The 20,462-nt window shown below is 44.9% G+C and overlaps 1 protein-coding gene and 1 pseudogene across 1 annotated transcript in view; both read left to right on the top strand.

Moving 5' to 3' along the window:
* The window catches only part of SCD5 (stearoyl-CoA desaturase 5), an 82,724-nt gene extending 74,755 nt beyond the window's left edge, over positions 1 to 7,969 (top strand). The window contains exon 5 of the mRNA XM_048847854.2: positions 6,053 to 7,969. Coding sequence (XP_048703811.1) covers positions 6,053 to 6,243 — 191 coding nt within the window. The 3' untranslated portion in view covers positions 6,244 to 7,969. The remainder of the gene's footprint in view (positions 1 to 6,052) is intronic.
* A 5,510-nt stretch (positions 7,970 to 13,479) lies between these two features.
* LOC125635436 (rho-related GTP-binding protein RhoC pseudogene) overlaps positions 13,480 to 20,462 on the top strand; it is a 57,668-nt pseudogene continuing 50,685 nt past the window's right edge.

Below are 20,462 nucleotides of genomic sequence, written 5' to 3'. Positions count from 1 at the left end.
GCTCCTATGAAGTACCTACTTCGGACCATCTTAGCTTCTGTATTCATCATACATAACTGAACCTGACTTCTGCTCTTCCCACTATCCGTGCTTCTGAGCTTGTGATAGTCTATCTCCTCCTCCTCCCCTTTTAATCACAATAATTTTGCCTACTGGACGGCACACCTCTGTGTCCCAAAACCAAAGCTCTGGCCTGCTACTCTAACCAATAAAAACAGATATTTCCCACTTCCTGGGGCTAACCCAGCATTAATTGAAGCCTCATACCATATGATTACCCTCTTCCCTTATTATTTGAATAGACTAGTATAGTGGCTATTTTGACAGTCAATCGCGCTGTTGCCACACGTAAATACTGCATGAATGTCAGACACCCTTGAATGCAAATGTTAGGGTCTGGGCACATTCCCCTTGAACAAGTGCTGCAATGAAATGAATAGGAAGGGTTATTAGCTGCCACAGGGGATGTTCAGTGTTTTCTGTAATAGAAAGGAAGTCAGGGAGCTTATCTCTGCTCTCACCTCTGCCTGATTCCTCCACTCTCTCCCACTGCAGGTTTTCTCGGCTCCCTGCTGCTGCATAGTTTTTAACCCTCTCTCTTATAACTGTCTTAAGAATTCTACCAGCATATGACTCAAGCCCTGTTAGGAAAGAACTGCTACGCTTCTCTCTGTTACCTTAACTGAAACATCTGTTCAGCAGCGAGCTGTTTGATGGGGAACCTGAGCTATTGTCCTCAGAATGCTAAACTTATTCTTTTGGGTTCACAGAATGATAGAAGAGTAGGGTTGGAAGAGACCTCAGAAGGTCACCTAGTCCAACCCTCAATGCTCTGCTTCAGATACATGTGTGGGGCTCTGGCTGATGGCAGCATGTCCTGTCTAATAGCTGGGCTGGATGCTGCCAAAGCTTGTCAGGAATGGGAGACTGGAACCAATACTGAAACCAGTTTAGCTTATAGCGTGTGTGAGACAAAAAACCTTGCGCCGCCTTGCGATAGAGGCATGGTTGAGCCTCAAGTCTCGGTTGAGCTGAAAAGAGATTTGTTTTGCCTACACTAGCAGTCAAGCTGTTTTCAACAGTGGGGCCTTCTGGTTCATTTCTGACAGCCTTGGAATAGGCCAATTTTGTGATAGGGCCGAAAGGGAACTTCTTCCATAGTTCTCATCCAGGGGTGTCCTTGTAAAATCACGTTGGATCACTCCTGTCACGGGGGGCACCTCCCTGTGGCCACAGCTGGGGATTAGCTCATGACCAATCTGACGCCCCCCTCCTTCAGTTTCTCACCCCATTGTCTCATTCTCTTCTCTCTCTCTGGAGTCAGGTTACTGCCCCTCCATCCCTCAGGGTGCTCTCTCTTCATGGCTTGGTCCTCTGGCCAGGTCACTGTAGTCTTTCCCTTCCGGGGTCTCAAAGTCCTACTGGACAAACTGACTCAAGCAGTCTTCTGCTCTACTGCCCAGTCTGTGCCACTTTCCCAGTGGCTGGTAGGGGAACCCAGGCCTGCCCCCTACTCTGGGTTCCAGCCCAGGGACTTCTACAACCAGTGGGCAAGGTCTGCACTGTCCCAGACCTTGCTGCTGTTTCCCTTAGCTGCTTCCTACTTCACCTCTTTCCAGCTCCTTCTCTACCCTCATCTGGGTACTCCCTTCCCAGGGCTTCTAATCCCCCCTCCCATTTGTTCCTTTCCCTCTCTAAGCCCAGAAAGTTACTGCAGCCCCCTTCTTATTCTCTAATTCCTGGATTTAGAGCAGTTTAGCCTGCCTCTTGCTCAGCTGGGCTTCATCATCAACTAAAAGTTTCATAGATTCATAGATATTAAGGTCAGAAGGGACCATTAGGATCATCTTGTCTGACCTCCTGCACAATGCAGGCCACAGAATCTCACCCACACACTCCTGCGAAAAACCTCTCACCTATGCCTGAGCTATTGAAGTCCTCGAATCGTGGTTTAAAGACTTCAAGGAGCAGAGAATCCTCCAGAAAGTGACCCGTGCCCTATGCTACAGAGGAAGGCAAAAAACCTCCAGGGCCTCTTCCAATCTGCCCTGGAGGAAAATTCCTTCCTGACCCCAAATATGGCGATCAGCTGAACCCTGAGCATATGGGCAAGATTCACCAGCCAGATACCCAGGAAAGAATTCTCTGTAGTAACTCAGATCCCACCCCATCTCATATCCCATCACAGGCCATTGGGCCTATTCACCATGAATATTTAAAGATTAATTAATTGCCCAAATCATGTTATCCCATCATACCTTCTCCTCCATAAACTTATCGAATTTAATCTTAAAGCCAGATAGGTCTTTTGCCCCCACTGCTTCCCTTGGAAGGCTATTCCAAAAGTTCACTCCTCTGATGGTTAGAAACCTTCGTCTAATTTCCAGTCAAAACTTCCTAATGACCAGTTTCTATCCATTTGTTCTTGTGTCCACGTTGGTACTGAGCTTAAATAATTCCTCTGCCTCTCCAGTATTTATCCCTCTGATATATTTATAGAGAGCAATCATATCTCCCCTCAACCTTCTTTTAGTTAGGCTAAACAAGCCAAGCTCCTTGAGTCTCCTTTCATAAGACAGGTTTTCCATTCCTCAGATCATCCCAGTAGCCCTTCTCTGTACCTGTTCCAGTTTGAATTCATCCTTCTTAAACATGGGAGACCAGAACTGCACACAGTATTACAGATGAGATCTCAACAGTGCCTTGTATAACGGTACTAACGGTATTATCTCTACTGGAAATAGAATCATAGAATATCAGGGTTGGAAGGGACCTCAGGAGGTCATCTAGTCCAACCCCCTGCTCAAAGCAGGACCGATCCCCGACTAAATCATCCCAGCCAGGGCTTTGTCAAGCCTGACCTTAAAAACTTCTAGGGAAGGAGATTCGACCACCTCCCTAGGTAACACAATACCTTGCCTGATGCATCCCAGGACTGCATTAGCTTTTTTCATGGCCATATCACATTGGTGGCTCATAGTCAACCTATGATCAACCAATACTCCAAGGTCCTTGTCCTCCTCCGTTACTTCTAATTGATGCGTCCCCAGCTTATAATTGAAATTCTTGTTATTAATCCCTAAATGCATAACCTTACACTTCTCACTATTAAATTTCATCCTGTTACTATTACTCCAGTTTACAAGGTCATCCAAATCTTCCTGTATGATATCCCAGTCTCTCTCTAAATTAGCAATACCTCCCAGCTTTGTATCATCCGCAAACTTTATTAGCACACTCCCAGTTTTTGTGCCAAGGTCAGAAATAAAAAGATTAAATAAGATTGGTCCCAAAACTGATCCCTGAGGAACTCCACTGGTAACCTCCCTCTAGCCTGACAGTTCACCTTTCAGTGGGACCTGCTGTAGTCTCCCTGTTCACCATTTCCTTATCCACCTTTCAGTTTTCATATTGATCCCCATCTTTTCCAATTTAACTAATAATTCCCCATGTGGCACGGTATCAAACACCTTACTGAAATCTAGGTAAATTAGATCCACTGCATTTCCTTTGTCTAAAAAACCTGTTACTTTCTCAAAGAAGGAGATCGGGTTGGTTTGGCACGATCTACCTTTTGTAAAACCATGTTGTATTTTGTTCCATTTATCATTGACCTCAATGTCCTTAACTACTTCAAAATTTTTTCCAAGACCTTGCATACTACAAATGTTAAACTAACAGGCCTGTAGTTACCCGGGTCACTTTTTTTTTCCCTTTCTTAAAAATAGGAACTATGTTAGCAATTCTCCAATCATACAGTACAACCCCTGAGTTTACAGATTCATTAAAAATTCTTGCTAATGGGCTTGCAATTTCATGTGCCAATTCCTTTAATATTCTTAGATGAAGATTATCTGGGCCCCCTGATTTAGTCCCATTAAGCTGTTCAAGTCTGGCTTCTACCTCAGCTGTGGTAATATCTACCTCCATATCCTCATTCCCATTTGTCATGCTACCATTATCCCTAAGATCCTCTTTAGCCTTATTAAAGACTGAGGCAAAGTATTTGTTTAGATATTGGGCCATGCCTAGATTATCTTTGACCTCCACTCCATCCTTAGTGTTTAGCGGTCCCACTTCTTCTTCTTTGTTTTCTTCTGATTTATATGGCTGTAGAACCTTTTACTATTGGTTTTAATTCCCTTTGCAAGGTCCAACTCTACTTGACTTTTAGCCTGTCTCACTTTATCCCTGCATGTTCTGACCTCAATAAGGTAGCTTTCCTTGCTGATCCCTCCCATCTTCCACTCCCTGTATGCGTTCTGCTTTTTCTTAATCAACTCTCTGAGATGCTTGCTCACCCAGATTGGTCTACAACTCCTGCCTATAAATTTTTTCCCCTTTCTTGGGATGCAGGCTTCCGATAGCTTCTGCAGCTTTCATTTAAAGTAATCCCAGGCCTCCTCTGCCTTTGGATCCATAAGTTCTTCCAATCCAATCCACTTACCTAACTAATTTCCTTAATTTTTGAAAGTCAGCGCTTTTGAAATCAAAAACCCTAGTTGCAGATTTATTTTTGTTAATCCTTCCGTTCAGTTTGAACTGAATTAGCTCATGATCACTTGAACCAAGGTTGTCCCCTACAACCATTTCTTCTATGAGGTCCTCACTACTCACCAAAACCAAATCTAAAATGGCATCCCCTCTAGTCGGTTCAGCAACTACTTGATGAAGGAATCTATCAGCTATCGCATGTAGAAAAATCTGAGCCCTATTATTATTACTAGCACTCGTCCTCCAGTCTATACCTGGGAAGTTAAAATCTCCCATGATCACGCAGTTTCCATTAGTATTTACTTCATTAAAAACATTCAGCCCTGACTCTTCTTCTCCAGCCTCCCTGTGCAGCCTGTCTCAGGGTTAATTGCCTCTTCCTCTCTACTCAGACCTTGTGTGAAGTAGGCACCCAAGGCCCTTCTTGTTTTCCATCATGTGGTTTAGCAATAGGGGATTGTTTGTCAAATGTCTTTGCTGCCCCTTCTCAATGGGGAAAGCAAAACCACAATGCATTTTATTGATGTGATGACCAAGTTTGCTACAGAAACCTTGTATAGATAAAGATGTTGCTTCCTGTGAACTGAATTAAGCTACATCAATGTAAACCAGAGGTGGGCAAACTATCGTCCATGGGCCACATCCAGCCTGGTCCCTGAGCTCCTGGCCGGGGAGGCTAGCCCCTGGCCCCTCCTCTGCTGTTCCCCCTCCCCCGCAGCCATGCTGCCGCACGGGCACCAGCACTGCAGGCCCCTGCCGCTCTGAGTGGCATGGTAAGGGGGTGGCGGTGGCATGCTCATGGCGGTGCAGGGGTTGGGTAGGGAGTCCCAGGGGGCAGTCAGGGGACAGGGAGCGGTTGGATGGGGCGGAGGTTCTGGGGCGGGGTGGTCGGGGAACAGGGGAGGTTGGATAGGGTGTGGGAGTCCCGGGGGGCCTGTTGGTGGATGGGGGGGTGGATAGGGGTCGGGGGGCAGTCAGGGGACAGGGAGCGGGGGGGGTTGGATAGCGGGTGGGATCCCGGGGGGCGGGGGCTGTTTGGGGCGGGGGGGTCCTGGGAGGGAGCGGTCAGGGGACAAGGAGCAAGGGGGGTTGGATGGGTCGGGTGTTCTGAGGAGGGCGGGAAGTGGGAGGGGGTGGATAGGGGGCGGGGGCCAGGCTGTTTTGGGGGGCACAGCCTTCCCTACCTGGCCCTCCATACAATTTCGCAGCCCGATGTGGCCGTCGGGCCAAAAAGGTTGCCCGCCCCTGATGTAAACCAACTGTAAATTGAGATGAGTATCCACACCGCAGTTTGCCCAGTTTAACTAAATCAATGTAAAACCCAATATTTGTGAAACCGGTGCAACTTTTTCAAAAAGGGAAGCCAGAGATAGATAGATGAGGCCACGATCCTGCAACTTTTTCGCTCTGCATTTTAAATCAATGATGCACCTGGTGGGGTTGCACCAGGGTAGAACATGTTACAGGATCGGGTATCTTCTATCTATCTCCCTAATCTATCTAATCACAAGACGTATGTTGGCCACTGCACTTAAAATCTCTCTTTTTGCTTTTCCAGGTGAAGGCTTCCACAATTACCATCACACCTTTCCATTTGATTATTCAGCCAGCGAGCTTGGCTTGAAATTCAACCCAACCACATGGTTCATTGACTTCATGTTTTGGTTGGGGTTGGTTACTGACCGAAAACAGGCTCCCAAGGAGATGATCTTAGCCCGCAAAGAGAGGACTGGTGATGGCAGTGCTTGAAAATGTAACATTTCTGTGTAAATCGATGCTGTCGTGTGTGTCTGTATGTGTGTGTGTGTGTGTGTGCATTTTTTCTTTGGGAAAAATAGTTTTTTCAGATAAAATGGGCTAAATTAATCCCTGGGATAACTCCGTTTACTTTAGTGGCTTTATGTCAGGGGTGAATTTCGTCCCAATTCTTTTCGTATTAGCTGTTTTATGTCCAAATCCCAGACTATTAAGTGTAAAAATATTGGATATTATTTAATATTAGTGTTAAACATCCTAGATCTTTGATTTTAGTCATTCTAGTTTAAGTCCAGTGTACACTGTAATATGCTTGTTCGTGTTAACCCTGGCAAGATGGAGGAGTTAACTATCCTTTCAAAGTGCGGTCCAGGTGAATGTTTGTTTTGTTTTTACTAGTCGACCAAACATACTTTGAGACATAATTTTTTTGGGGGGGGAGGCGAGGGGGGTTGCAGATAGGGCCTGATATGCTGTTGCAAAAACAAACAGAAAAGAATGTTTAAAAAATCCCCTGTACTGGGGAAAATCAGTTTTAAAAAAGATGTTTGTCTGAAAATCTGTTTCCTTATTTTTCTTTATCCTGGTTGCAAGACCCTTGCTCCACTGTCTTTGTTTATATGAAATTCATTTATTGCTAAGCAGGCTTTTGTGTTAAAAGCTACACACTATACAAGCCAAAATACAAACTGATGCCATGCTTAGCTGATTCGTTCATTGTCACATAAACATTGTAACTCGTAATGATATACTGCTCAACTATGTCTTAAACCAAAAAAAAGCTTCGATTTAAATGTTTGGAGACCTAATTTATATTCTAACAGGTCACAACCACAGCTGCATGCATATTTTAGCTACTTCTGCACAATAGGTGTCTTAATTTTTTTCCCAGCTTTCACTATCAGGTCTTTAAAACCTGGCCTTTATCTAGATCACAGTTTTTCCTTATGTTACAACTGCATGCAGCCTCTATTGGTTTCAGAGCAAAATATATATTAAAAAAGTTATGTAGATTCTGGATTTAACAGTTGCCTTGTAATGTCCGATTTAATGGGACCTACAGCCCTTTGTATTAGATGGTAGCCAGTGCAGGAGAAAGGCTTTATATTGTCTGCCCTGGAGCACTTTTGAAGACAGAGGGCCTGATTCTCATTTACAGGGTTTGTCTACACTTAAAATGCTACAGCTGCACCGCTTCACGGCCTATGCTGATGGGAGGGGTTAGGTACTCCACCTCCCCGAGAGGCACTAACTAGCTCGATGGAAGAATTCTTCTATCAACCTAGCGTTGTCTACACAGGGGCTTAGGTCAGCTTAACTATGTTCTGGGGTGTGTGGATTTTTCACACCCCTGACCAACATAGTTAAACCGGTCTAATTTTCTAGTGTAGCCCAGGCCTAAGATTCCCTTTGCCCTTTTCTGGCAGCGTGCATGTGCCCACTTTCACGCCCATTTACACTGCAAAGGGAGGAGGGAGGGATGGTCTTAGTATAAATGAGAATCAGGCCAAGTTATTTTCAGGAAAGATGTACAATTTTCAAACCAAACTCAGTTCTTTTGGGTTTGTTTCAGTTTTCTTTAGTTTTGTTTTTTTAAATGATGCCAATATAAAATAATTGTCCTTATTCTGTACTTCATCCAGCAGGTGTTTAACAGTGTTAATTTGCCATTAATGACATGTAAACTCTTGAATAATTTACAATAAACAGCTATGAATTAGCCTGTGGCCTGGTCCTTATTTGAAGATCTTTCATTAAATGGTGGTTTTATGAATGAATGATCAAAAATATTACACTCCTGCTCTGTGGCCAGTGATTACTACAATCCTTTGTGAAGTCTCATCTACGTCTGAACATGGCTCCATCCATTACCATAATATCTACCACCTCAAAACATTAATGAATTCATCCTCACATCATCCCTATTTGACAGGTGGGGAAACTGAGGCACAGCTATGGGATTGGACTTGTTCAAGTTCGCACAGGACATTAGTATCAGAGCCAGGAACAAAACCCAAATCTCCTGAGTCCTTGTCCAAGGTCTTAGCTACAAGATCATCACCTGCTTTCTCGCTTCCTTGAATCTTACAGTTGGGCCCAACAAAGAGTGGCTAAAATGAGCAGGAACCCACATGTGCAAAATGTAGCTGGTCGGTGGATTTGGAGGTGATGAGGTGTATGTGAGGGAGTGTGGCAAGGAAGAGATACATATGCCTCTCATAGATGATTTGTCCCTTTATAAAAAGTCCTGTTGTTATTGCGGTTTACCAGTTGGGGAAATAACATGAATTCAATGGAGAGCTAAACTTGGGTTTACAGCTTTCAGTTAATCTTTGGAATGAAGGATCTCAAAATTATACCAGTACTATCCCTGGACTGTGTTGAGTTCACTTCTCTCCAAGCACATCTATAGAGCAAAACTTCACTACTTCCTATTATGGACCCAATCCTGCAAATAGATGTATTGGTGTGAATCTTTATGACTGCATGGAGTTAAACTGAATTCAATGGTACTTTGCACTGATGTAAGAGATCCACACTAGATCACATTTCAGCAGTACTAGGACCTAAGACTTTGCAAATGACAGATGCTTTTTGTGAATTCGAGAGCCAGCAAAGAAACATGATTTTGTAAAAAAAAAATAAAAAAAAAAAAAATTAAGGCTACTACATCAAAACAATGTGCTTTGTACTTCTTTGTGCTTTACTTTCTTCTTTACTTTGCATTTCGGTGGCTAAAGATAAGCACCTAAATAAGCATGCAGCAGAGCTGGTTGAAAAATACCAATAATTTTCACAGGAAATTTTTTTGGGGAAAACAAAAATGTTCCTGGGAAATTTTGAAAGATTTTGACAAAAATCTTCAACCAGAAATGGAAAATGTTTTGCTTTTTGCAAACTGCTTTTGGTAAAAAAAATTTATATATATGTTAACATTTTCAGTTTCCCATTTTTCATTAGAAGCCCAGAAAATTTCCATCAAAATAAGGCATTTCTAAGACAAACATTCAGTTTGATCAGAAGACCCATTTTTTGGTCACCGAAATATTTCTGTGAACAAATTTCAACTGGCTTCTGATATTTAGGCTCCGGAATAAAAGCGGCCTGATTTTCACAGGTGCTAATGCCAGAGCTCCCTTTGATCTCAATCGGAGTAGGTGCGAGCTGTATCTACACGTATCATACCAGACTGAAATCCCCCGAGTCAGAACACCACCAAGTCCCTCCCTTGGTGGCAGATTCCTTACCCTTAAACTTGGGCCTGTAATAGTCATCATACTAGACTCGTTGAGCCATTGTGGAAACAGTGATGCAGCCTGCTAGGGCTGACTTTCCAGAGGCAGAAGACTGGAGCGGAGAAGCAAGGAAGAAGGTAGGACTTGAGGTGAGGTGGGATGAAGAGCAAAAAAGTAGTATGAGGGAACAGGGTGGAAAATATGCCAGTGGACAGAACCTAGGAGGGAATGGCAATGGGGTATTTTGTTTTAAAATATAGTCACCCAAACCATATCCCTGAACTCTGATTTTCCCTAGCCCTCCAACAGACTTCATTCAGCCCACTATCCCCTGGTATTCACACACTGTTCATGCTGAGTGCCTGATTTCCAAAAGACCTAGTCCCTTTCTTCTTCTTCGGTGGAGTTCATTGGAGTGATGCTGATTGACACAAGCTGAGAATCTGGCCTTCACATATAGTTCAGAGCCACAGGGCCAGATTCTGCTCTCAGTTACACCATCAGCAACCCACAGTAACTCCATAGATTTCAAGTGTTATGCCTGCTATATAGCCGAGTGGCTAAGAGCGCAGTCTGACCCAAGATCATGGTAACAGCCTGCCCTGTTACAAACATCCTTTCTGACAATCTCCTCTCTGTGCCAGATGCTATTTGGACAGCCAGACTTCTTCACAAGCTCACAAACTGCGGGCCAGCTCTTTAGCCACTTCAGTGGAACTACGCCGACTTACATGAGCAGGATAGCTCTCTGTGGGTCTACAGTTCAACTCCCAGCTTTCTCAGTCAGCAGCTTGCTCTGTTTTCCCAGATCTGCAGGCAGACAGGATTACACTTATAATACCTTATGCTTAACAGACAGATTGTGTACACACCTCTGCTATGCCATATGTCAGACATATTACAATTTATTAACAGAGTGACACCTTGGGAGGGGAAAGGGTGCTGAAGGATGTGACAGGCACGCATAGGAAAATAAAATACGTTAAAGAGAAAACCCAAACTGGTGTGGTCAGATATACCCACTTTGCACTGTCCAGAAGTACACCATGGTGAATGGAGTTCTGTAGACCCAACTACATTCTCCACGTAGGTCTAACACTGGAAAAACAGCCATTGCAGTTATTTTGGCCATATAATTGGCTACATGGCAGCATGCAGTTAATCTCTTACAGGCTGTTAGGGCAGAGGGACTGGTTAGCTGGTGAGGCAGGTTTCACTGTGCTCTTGAAATAATTCATATTGTCTGTAATAACTCAACACCAAAATAGGGCTCTGCGTACAGGAACGACTCATTTCATTACATGATTGCACACTGTGGCCTGCATTTGCAAAACTGGCTAATGATTTTGGTACTTCAACTTCAGGTTGTCCAATTTGATATGTTTGAAAGAGGGCTGATTTTCAGAGGGCAGCTACTCAGCATTTAGGGCCCCTTCAGGTGTCTCAGGTTGAGCACCCCAAATCAGTCACTTTTGCGAGTTTAGGCCTATTAGATAATGCACTGAGACAGGATTTTTCTACTACCCTAAATACAGGAGCAACAGCTTGACATATTTTTGCATCCTTTGGGGGTTACCCTATTCTATTGCCACGGAGTTTCACACTAGATTTCTAGACAGTTGTTCTCTGATCACTTTTCTAATCTGTTTTATTCTTTAATTTTGGCCAGGTCTTGCAATAAGGTCCTGACAGGTGGAGCTCACTGCAGGATTAGGACCTGTGTACTACACATTCTCTTATCAACCAGCAGCACAGCCTTCTTTAGTGGCCATGCAGGAGATGAACCAGTTAAGTATGCAGATAACTAACATGGATTTTGACTAGCTGCACATTTTCTCCATTACCCTGAGGCCTTGGCTATACTAGGGAAATATTGGCGCAGTTGTCCACTGTTGTTAATTTTGGTTCACCCGCAAACAAGAGTAGGAACACTTTCAAAAACTGTCCTTGTGTAGCTAAGGCCTATGTTGTTCTACTTAGTCTGTGTTACACGTTGTATTAGCACAGTCTTCTGTGTGCTTGACTTTCACGGCTGTATTTGTCTGGCATATGTAGCCCATCTTTCAAGATGCTAGAGAGTTTCACTTAAGTTTGTAAGGGAAACAAATGGTGTTGTATTGTATTGCTTTGGCCCTGATCCTGCAATGAGTTCTGGAAGAGCAGACTCTGTAGGTACACAGTGCCCCATTGAAGTCGTGGGGCTGTGCATGGACAAAGGGGTCCACCCATTGAGCACTCAGTGCAGAATCAGGCCCCAAATCATAATGCACACAAACAATGGGCCAGGGGAAGATTGCACATGCAAAGTAGAGCTGAGGACATTTTTTCAGGAAACAGTACATTTGCCAGAATATTCATTTTGACAGGCACGGACACGACTCGTGAATTCAGATTAAATTCGGTCAATAGTTTAGGCTGAAAAAGAAAAAGAAGAATTTGTTTTTTGAAACAGTTGAAATGATTCATCTCAGCCATTTTGAAACGTTTTGTTTCAACTTTTAGTTCAGAAGTGTTGTTTCATTTTGAAATGTAGCTATTTTTTTAAAAGGTTAAAAAAAAATAATCCCCAAACGTCCCAAAACTAAACAAAAAAACTGAAAAAAAAATTGTTTGGGGGTCAAATGAAATATTTTGCTTGATCCAAAACCAAATGGGTTTTGTTTTGCTGAGAAACACTGGAAAAAACCCAACCCCACTTTTGGTTTGAACAGAACTCATTTTTTATTTTTCAGACATTTTGGTTTAGCCCCCAAATCAAAAACATCAAGTTTTTGCTCTGGTCTAATGCAAACATAGGCCCTGCCTTGTCCTGCAATTAGCTCTGCATGAGCTCCTGACCCTATAGGACCAGCTGCAGGCCTGGGTCCTTGCTACAGGGGTGCTAAATCAAGAGGGAAATCAGCACCCTGTCTCTAATACCCACCAGGCTATAGTAATTAGGACCTAATTCAAAGCCAGATAGTTGACAGAGGGTCTCAATTAACTGAATAGTGCTACAGCTGAAGGGCTAATTGGGGGGGAAGATCCCCCCCTTGCAGCAGCTGGGATTATGCGAACAGACATGAAGGAAGCCTGGCAGATACAGGCCTAGATACTGGTAGTATGATTCCTTTTCCTAGTTGCAAGTGGGAAAGCTGGCTATGGACTGTAAATATATACTACTAACGCCACAGGCTATGGCCTGCTAGAAGAATCCAATAAAAGGTGATGACGGTGATCTGGAGTTGTTGTGGTGAGTGACTGAGGCTGAAAGGGATTCTCAGGGGACCACCCTAGCGTGACAGGCCTTGTTTTGGTCCTGATCCTGCTAAGGCTTAAATCAATGCTTAGTACGATGCATGTACATAGATCTGTTGAAGGCCTTGTCATTTCCTTGGTCTTGAGTTGCTCGCTATTCGCCCTAATGTTCTTAGTGTAGTTTTATGGAGGTGGGGTTGGTAGGCTTTTGTTTTAAAGGAATCAGCAATTCTATGCTTTAGACAGATTGGGATAAATCCCATTGGAATGCTCTATCCCTGCTCCTGCCACAGCAACGAGCCCTTTGCTATCTGTCCTACAAAATAAATATGCACTGAATGAGGCAAGGACTCCCGCAGGGCCCTAGTTTATTCACTCTGCACCTGGACCTAACATTGTAGTGTGTCTGTGAGGGGCTGTAGGAACCCCATGCTCCCTGAGGGTAAGGAAGGGGTTAATGTAAGCCCAATGAGTGGTAGGAGATGGACCAGCTGGGCTCATGTATAGCTCCTGTTCTTACAAATTGGCTTTGCTCCCAAAGCACTGGGGTGAGCTGGGAAGTAGGCTGGGCCCTGCTGGGGAGGTGTATGTGAGGGGTTTCAAGGTATATCAGCTGATGGACTGGGATAGCTAGAAGTTAGCATTGGTGAGCTTGTTTGCTGACTCTTCTATTCATGGCAACCTGATGTAAGCAGCCCTTTGGCTTTTGGGCTGTAGATCCCAGTAGATGCCCCCTTAACTGGAACGAAGGAGGAAGATGGATGTGGATGAAGCACTTGCGGATGACAAGGTGAGACTGAAGCTTTTACCTGTGAACCCCCAATGAAGGGTGCCTTTCTTCAAGAGATGGGGACTGGCTGAGAGTGGTGGCTGTTGGAAGGAGTCTTTAATGCTGCTGCTAAATTAGCCAGGTGTGTACAGCCTCTCCTGTCTGCACTCCTGACAAGGCTAAAAAGTTGTATTAGGTGTGTATCGAATGTGACCTATTTTCCCAAAGGCTCATAACTCTGCATATACCTTCCCCCCGCCCCACCAAAAAAAAAAAAAAAAGCATTCTTCACTTTGGTTAGCTAACTTGAGTTATAATAGCAGTGAAAACATGGTAACTTGGGTTAGCAGCTCAAGTTCAACCCCAAGATCCCTGTAGGCTTTTACTTCAGCTGCTAACCTGAGTTAATATTAATTGCTGTGTCTTCACTGCTGTTCTAACCCAAGTTAACTCCATTTAGCTAATCCACATTAGTTAAGATCACACTTTTTGCAGTGTAGACATACCTTCAGTTGAATTAAACCTAACTCTTCTCCAAGATATTCAAAAGCACTTCTCCTCACTGTGGCTTGTTTCTCTGTTACATTTGAGCTATCTAACTTTAGCTGTTTGGGCTACAGAGTACTTCAAGAAAGGTTGCAAGAATCTCTCAGTAGAAAAGCATAGGTGGCTTCCCCCTATCTCAAACTGTAAACCTATTTTTGATCTGATTTATAACAGATCTCTAGGTGGGACCAAATCTGGAAAATTTCAGACCCAATTTTGAAAGTCTTCAAGAAGTTAAATGAAAGGAAACCTAAGGGGTGGAATGGAAACACGTAACCAGTGTGAGTGCTGCTGTGCGTGCTGTATCAATGTACTCCTTTTAAAACCCCCCACAAACCACCTCAGCAATGTTTCAGCAGCTCATCCAGTGAATAGGGGAGCTGCCTTTTATTGGGACAATCACGTTAGCGATGATGCTTTCCAGTAGATGCCCCTGTTGATAATATAAAATAGAACTGAATGAGAGGAAGGTGGACCCTGTGGCTAAGGCACTGAATTAGAACTCGGGATATTTTGGTTCACTTCCTGGCTTGGTGACAATCCCTGTGGGCAAGTTACTTCTTACCTCAGTTTCCCATGTATAAAATGGGAATACTTCCTTTCTCCCACCCTCTATCAGTCACTTCAGACCCTGACTCTGCAAGGGATTATGCATGAATTTAACTTCAATGGGACTACTAGCCTTTGCAGGGTCAGGGCCCTGGATTGTAAACTCCTTGGGGCAGAGCTGGTTTCCTACCACATGTACATTCTTGACTGAGGCCTCTGGGCACGACTGGAATACAAATAATAAATAAATGGAATGGACTTGCAGTTCAGAAATAGCAGGAATTAGAAACTGTTGAAAGCAAACTCTGGGATTTAAAACGGTAGGATTAATTGAACAATCAGTTTAATGGCTATTAAGTGACACACACAAAATACTAAATTGCAGCACTTGCCTACAACTTGGAGGAGTTGACTTCCCATGCTTTGTAACAAGAAAGCCACCCCTTTCAGTGCTACTTTCCATAATTAGGGCTCTCAAGGTGAAGACTTCCTGTCTGACTGTTACATACAGCCAAGGCTCCCAAATGCTTTTTAGTGATTTATTCTTCTTTGCAATTAGATATGGGGTTTTAGGCTGTACTCCCTCTGCACCCAAAGCTCCCCTGACTCCAGTGGCACCTATGGCTATTCAAAGGATGCAGGATCAGTCCTATTGTGATTAATGTTGTTCAAAGATATTTAAGTCATGGATCACAGTGATGAATTACTTTGTGGAAACTGCCCTGAGGAGCGATCAGTTATTTGGTAGGTTACTTCCAGTTTCTATTCATTTCAACAGTCCTGTCATTCCTGTCTTAAATGTGAGTGGTGATACCCACATCCAGAATCTCCCTGTTCAACTAGCAAGAACAATGCAAACTGAATCCATCCCCTCTGACTTCTGCAGTATTGATTGCTTTTCAGACCTAGTAATCTGCAATTTGTGACGCTGCTTTTTCAAAGTAATACTAACAAGTTTTGCTTCAGTTCAATCTATAGGTATTGTATTGGAATATCTGTGTCCTTCCCCTTAACTAATATCAGATCTTAGGGTATGTCTACACTATGAAATTAGGCCGAATTTATAAAAGTCGGTTTTGTAGAAAGCGTTTTTATACAGTCGATTGTGTGTGTCCCCACACAAATGCTATAAGTGCATGTAGTCGGCGGAGTGGGTCCACAGTACCGAGGCAACCGTCGACTTCTGGAGCGTTGCACTGTGGGTAGCTATCCCACAGTTCCAACAGTCTCCGCCACCCATTTGAATAATGGGTAAAAATCCCAGTGCCTGATGAGGCTAAAACCTTGTCGCAGGTGGTTCTGGGTACATATCGTCAGGCCCCCTTTCCCTCCCTCCTTCCATGAAAGCAACAGCAGACAATCGTTTCGTGCCTTTTTTCTTGAGTTACCTGTGCAGATGCCATGCCACGGCAAGCATGGAGCCTGCTCAGATCACTTTGGCAATTAGGAGCACATTAAACACCACACGCATTATCCAGCAGTATATGCAGCACCAGAACCTGGCAAAGCGATACCGGGCGAGTAGGTGACGTCAGTGCGGTGACAAGAGTGATGAGGACATGGACACAGACTTCTCTCAAAGCACGGGCCCTGGCAATGTGGGCATCATGGTGCTAATAAGGCAGGTTCATGCGGTGGAACGCCAATTCTGGGCTTGGGAAACAAGCATAGACTGGTGGGACCGCATAGTGTTGCAGGTCTGGGACGATTCCCAGTGGCTGCGAAACTTTCGCCTGCGTAAGGACACTTTCATGGAACTTTATGACTTGCTTTCCCCTGCCCTGAGGCACAATAATACCAAGAGGAGAGCAGCCCTCACAGTTGAGACGCAACTGGCAATAGCCCTGTGGAAGCTTGCAACGCCAGACAGCTACCGGTCAGTCGGGAATCAATTTGGAGTGGGCAAATCTACTGTGGGGGCTGCTTTGATGCAAGTAGCCAACACAATCAAAGATCTGCTGATATCAAGGGTAGTGACCCTGGGAAATGTGCAGGTCGTAGTGGATGGCTTTGCTGCAATGGGATTCCCTAAGTATGGTGGGGCCAAAGACAGAACCCATATCCCTATCTTGGCACTGGAGCACCAAGCTGGCGAGTACATAAACCGCAAGGGGTACTTCTCAATAGTGCTTCAAGCTCTGGTGGATCACAAGGGATGTTTCACCAACATCAACGTGGGATGGCCGGGAAAGGTACATGACACTCGCATCTTCAGGAACTCTGGTCTGTTTCAAAAGCTGCAGGAAGGGACTTTATTCCCAGACCAGAAAATAACCGTTGGGGATGTTGAAATGCCTATATGTATCCTTGGGGACCCAGCCTACCCCTTAATGCCATGGCTCATGAAGCCATACACAGGCAGCCGGGACAGTAGTCAGGAGCTGTTCAACTACAGGCTGAGCAAGTGCAGAATGGTGGTAGAATGTGTTAGGGGGCTTATTCCTTCACCCACTTACTTCCCTAGTCCTTCTCGCATGAACAGAGAGCAACAATACCCAAAGTCCAAAGGTGCAAACAATTCGATGTTTATTGGGGGGAACTTCCAGCAAGCATGATTCCAGTTTCCTTCCTTAGTGTCCCCCTTTCCAGCTCTGGCACCACAGAGCCTTACCTGTGTCCCTGTTCCCATTCCTGTCCTTAGCCAAACATGATTCCAATTTCCTTACCCCCATTCCCTGTTCCCATTTTCCCCACACCCACCCACCCACTTCCTGATTGGCTGCAGACTATATAGTAAAACTTGAGTTCTGCTTAGCTATACCTTAACCAATCATTTTCCTGAAATTTAACTAACCAATCCTTACCTATTGTAACATGATTATGTAACCAATTATATCCCACCACCTTAATTAGTTTACACCCAGCAAAATTAATTATACAGCAGCCAGGAACAATCACAGAACCAGACAGAGATTATACAGACAAACAATAGCAAAGTGGGAACTATAATGACAAAACAATACAGAAGTGAGGATTTCACATCTCAGCTATTGATAAGTGAGTTCTTGCCAGACAGGATGCTATCAAACTAAGTTTCCTTTTACATCTTCTAGGCACTTCCCTTTCGATCGGCATGATCAGGACAGGATTGTATTCCTAACAGCCCAATAGCACCTTCTTTCAATGTGACTAGTTTGGAATGTGAGGATGTGACCGTTCACTTCCCAGCTTATGGCTGCCTCTGTTGCTTAGCCAAAGGCCTTAACCTAAAAACAGGGCCTCAGCCTGTCACGGTAAGAGAAGGACCTTACACCAGTAGACAGTGATTTTGCTTCTTTCATTTATACCTCTATAACTAGCTAAGTGATAAGAATACACCTAAACTCTTAGAGTACTGGCCTTTACCGACAGGCCTGAATATCTATATCCTAACAGAATGTGCATTTGGACGTTTAAAAGCGCGCTGGCGCAGTTTACTGACTCGGTTAGACCTCAGCAAAACCAATATTCGCATTGTTATTGCTGCTTACTGTGTGCTCCACAATATCTGTGAGAGTAAGGGGGAGACGTTTATGGCGGGGTGGGAGGTTGAGGCAAATCGCCTGGTTGCTGGTTACGCACAGCCAGACACCAGGGCGGTTAGAAGAGCACAGGAGGGCGCGGTGCGCATCAGAGAAGCTTTGAAAACTAGTTTCATGACTGGCTAGCTACAGTGTGAAAGTTCTGTTTGTTTCTCCTTGATGAAACCCCCCGCCCCTTGGTTCACTCTACTTCCCTGTAAGCTAACCACCCTCCCCTCCTCCCTTCGATCACCACTTGCAGAGGCAATAAAGTCATTGTTGCTTCACATTCATGCATTCTTTATTCATTCATCACACAAATAGGGGGATAACTACCAAGGTAGCCCAGGAGGGTGGTGGAGGAGAGAAGCACCAGGAGGGGTGGTGGAGGAGGGAAGGACAAGGCCACACAGCACTTTAAAATTTTAAAACTTATTGAATGCCAGCCTTCTGTTGCTTGGGCAATCCTCTGGGGTGGAGTGGCTGGGAGGCCGGAGGCTCCCGCACCGCGTTCTTGGGCGTCTGGGTGAGGAGGCTATGGAACTTGGGGAGGAGGGCGGTTGGTTACACAGGGGTTGTAGCGGCGGTCTGTGCTCCTGCTGCCTTTCCTGCAGCTCAGCTATACACTGGAGCATATTAGTTTGATCCTCCAGCAGCCTTAGCATTGAGTCCTCCCTCCTCTCATCATGCTGCTGCCACCTTTCAGCTTCAGCCCGCCACCTCTCCTCCTGGTCATTTTATGCTTTCCTGCACTCTGACATTGTCTGCCTCCACGCGTTCGTCTGTGCTCTGTCAGTGTGGGAGGACAGCATGAGCTCAGAGAACATTTCATTGCGAGTGCATTTTTTTTCGCCTTCTAATCTTCGCTAGCCTCTGGGAAGGAGAAGATCTTGTGATCCTTGAAACACATGCAGCTGGTGGAGGGAAAAAAAGGGACAATGGTATTTAAAAAGACACATTTTATAGAACAATGGGTACACTCTTTCACGGTAAACCTTGCTGGTAACATTACATACATAGCACATGTGCTTTCGTTCCAAGGTCGCATTTTGCCTCCCCCCGCGTGTGGCTAGCCCCTCCCTCTTCCCCATGGCTAACAGCGGGGAACATTTCTGTTCAGCCACAGGTAAGCAGCCCAGCAGGAACGGGCTCCTCTGAGTGTCCCCTGAAGAAAAGCACCCTATTTCAACCAGGTGACCATGAATGATATCTCACTCTCCTGAGGATAACACAGAGAGATAAAGAACGGCTGTTTGTTTGAACGCCAGCAAACATACACTGCAATGCTTTGTTCTACAATGATTCCCGAGTACGTGTTACTGGCCTGGAGTGGTAAAGTGTCCTACCATGGAGGACGCAATAAGGCTGCCCTCCCCAGAAACCTTTTGCAAAGGCTTTGGGAGTACATCCAGGAGAGCCACGAATGCCAGGGCAAGTTAATCATTTAAACATGTTTGCTTTTAAACCATGTATAGTATTTTAAAAGGTACACTCACCAGAGGTCCCTTCTCTGCCTAGCAGGTCTGGGAGGCACCCTTGGGTGGGTTCGGGGGGTACTGGCTCCAGGTCCAGGGTGAGAAACAGTTCCTGGCTGTCAGGAAAACCAGTTTCTCTGCTTGCTTGCTGTGAGCTATCTACAACCTCAACCTCATCATCATCATCTTCCTCGTCCCCAAAACCTGCTTCTGTGTTGCCTCCATCTCCATTGAAGGAGTCAAACAACACAGCTGGGGTAGTGGTGGCTGAACCTCCTAAAATGGCATGCAGCTCATCATAGAAGCGGCATGTTTGGGGCTCTGACCCGGAGCGGCCGTTCGCCTCTCTGGTTTTCCGGTAGGCTTGCCTCAGCTCCTTCAGTTTCACGCGGCACTGCTTCGGGTCCCTGTTATGGCCTCTGTCCTTTCTTGACCTGGGATATTTTGACAAATGTTTTGGCATTTCGAAAACTGGAACGTAGTTCTGATAGCACGGATTCCTCTCCCCAATACAGCGATCAGATCCCGTACCTCCCGTTCAGTCCATGCTGGAGCTCTTTTGCGATTCTGGGACTCCATCATGGTCACCTCTGCTGATGAGCTCTGCATGGTCACCTGCAGCTTGCCACGCTGGCCAAACAGGAAATTGAAATTCAAAAGTATGGGAGAATTTTGAATGAGAGAGAGAACAGTTGAATTGAAAACTCGTGGCGAACCGGGGAAGTCCCGGATGACTGGAAAAAGGCTAATGTAGTGCCAATCTTTAAAAAAGGGAAGAAGGAGGATCCTGGGAACTACAGGCCAGTCAGCCTCACTTCAGTCCCTGGAAAAATCATGGAGCAGGTCCTCAAAGAATCAATCCTGAAGCACTTGCATGAGAGGAAAGTGATCAGGAACAGCC

Source organism: Caretta caretta, chromosome 4 (genome assembly GCF_965140235.1).
Source record: "Caretta caretta isolate rCarCar2 chromosome 4, rCarCar1.hap1, whole genome shotgun sequence".
NCBI lineage: Eukaryota > Metazoa > Chordata > Testudines > Cheloniidae > Caretta > Caretta caretta.
The sequence above is the reverse complement of the archived record's forward strand: the minus strand, read 5'-3'. Positions and strand labels throughout refer to the sequence as shown.